At 51.3% G+C, this 355-nt stretch overlaps 1 protein-coding gene across 1 annotated transcript in view; it reads left to right on the forward strand.

Moving 5' to 3' along the window:
* Positions 1-355, forward strand: part of LOC119589322 (homeobox protein homothorax-like) — a 211183-nt gene that overhangs the window by 148085 nt on the left and 62743 nt on the right. Inside the window, exon 4 of the mRNA XM_037937943.1 lies at positions 131-302. Within this exon, the coding sequence (XP_037793871.1) occupies positions 131-302 (172 nt within the window). The remainder of the gene's footprint in view (positions 1-130; positions 303-355) is intronic.

Consider the following 355-nt stretch of genomic DNA (forward strand, 5'->3'; position numbering starts at 1 on the left):
CCCTTATTAGTCGATGTGTGTAATTTAAGAACCGCTATTACTATTAGTATTTCACATCTCGATCTAGCATGATTTCAAAAATTTCTCAAGTACGTATTTCCTAACACGTTTTTTTGTGTGTCTTCCCCAGGCATCCCCTCTTCCCTCTGCTGGCACTGCTCTTCGAGAAGTGCGAGCTGGCCACGCAGAGCGCTGACTCCGTGAGCAGCGATTCCTTCAACTTGGACATCCAGGCCTTCGTGCAGCACCAAGAGCGGGACCGCAAGCCTTTCCTCATGAACGACCCCGAAGTAGACGGCCTGGTGAGTACTCCATACAGGTGTTGCTGGTGGTGGGAGGGGCCGTCATCGCCTTC

Source organism: Penaeus monodon, chromosome 25 (assembly GCF_015228065.2).
Source record: "Penaeus monodon isolate SGIC_2016 chromosome 25, NSTDA_Pmon_1, whole genome shotgun sequence".
Lineage (NCBI taxonomy): Eukaryota > Metazoa > Arthropoda > Malacostraca > Decapoda > Penaeidae > Penaeus > Penaeus monodon.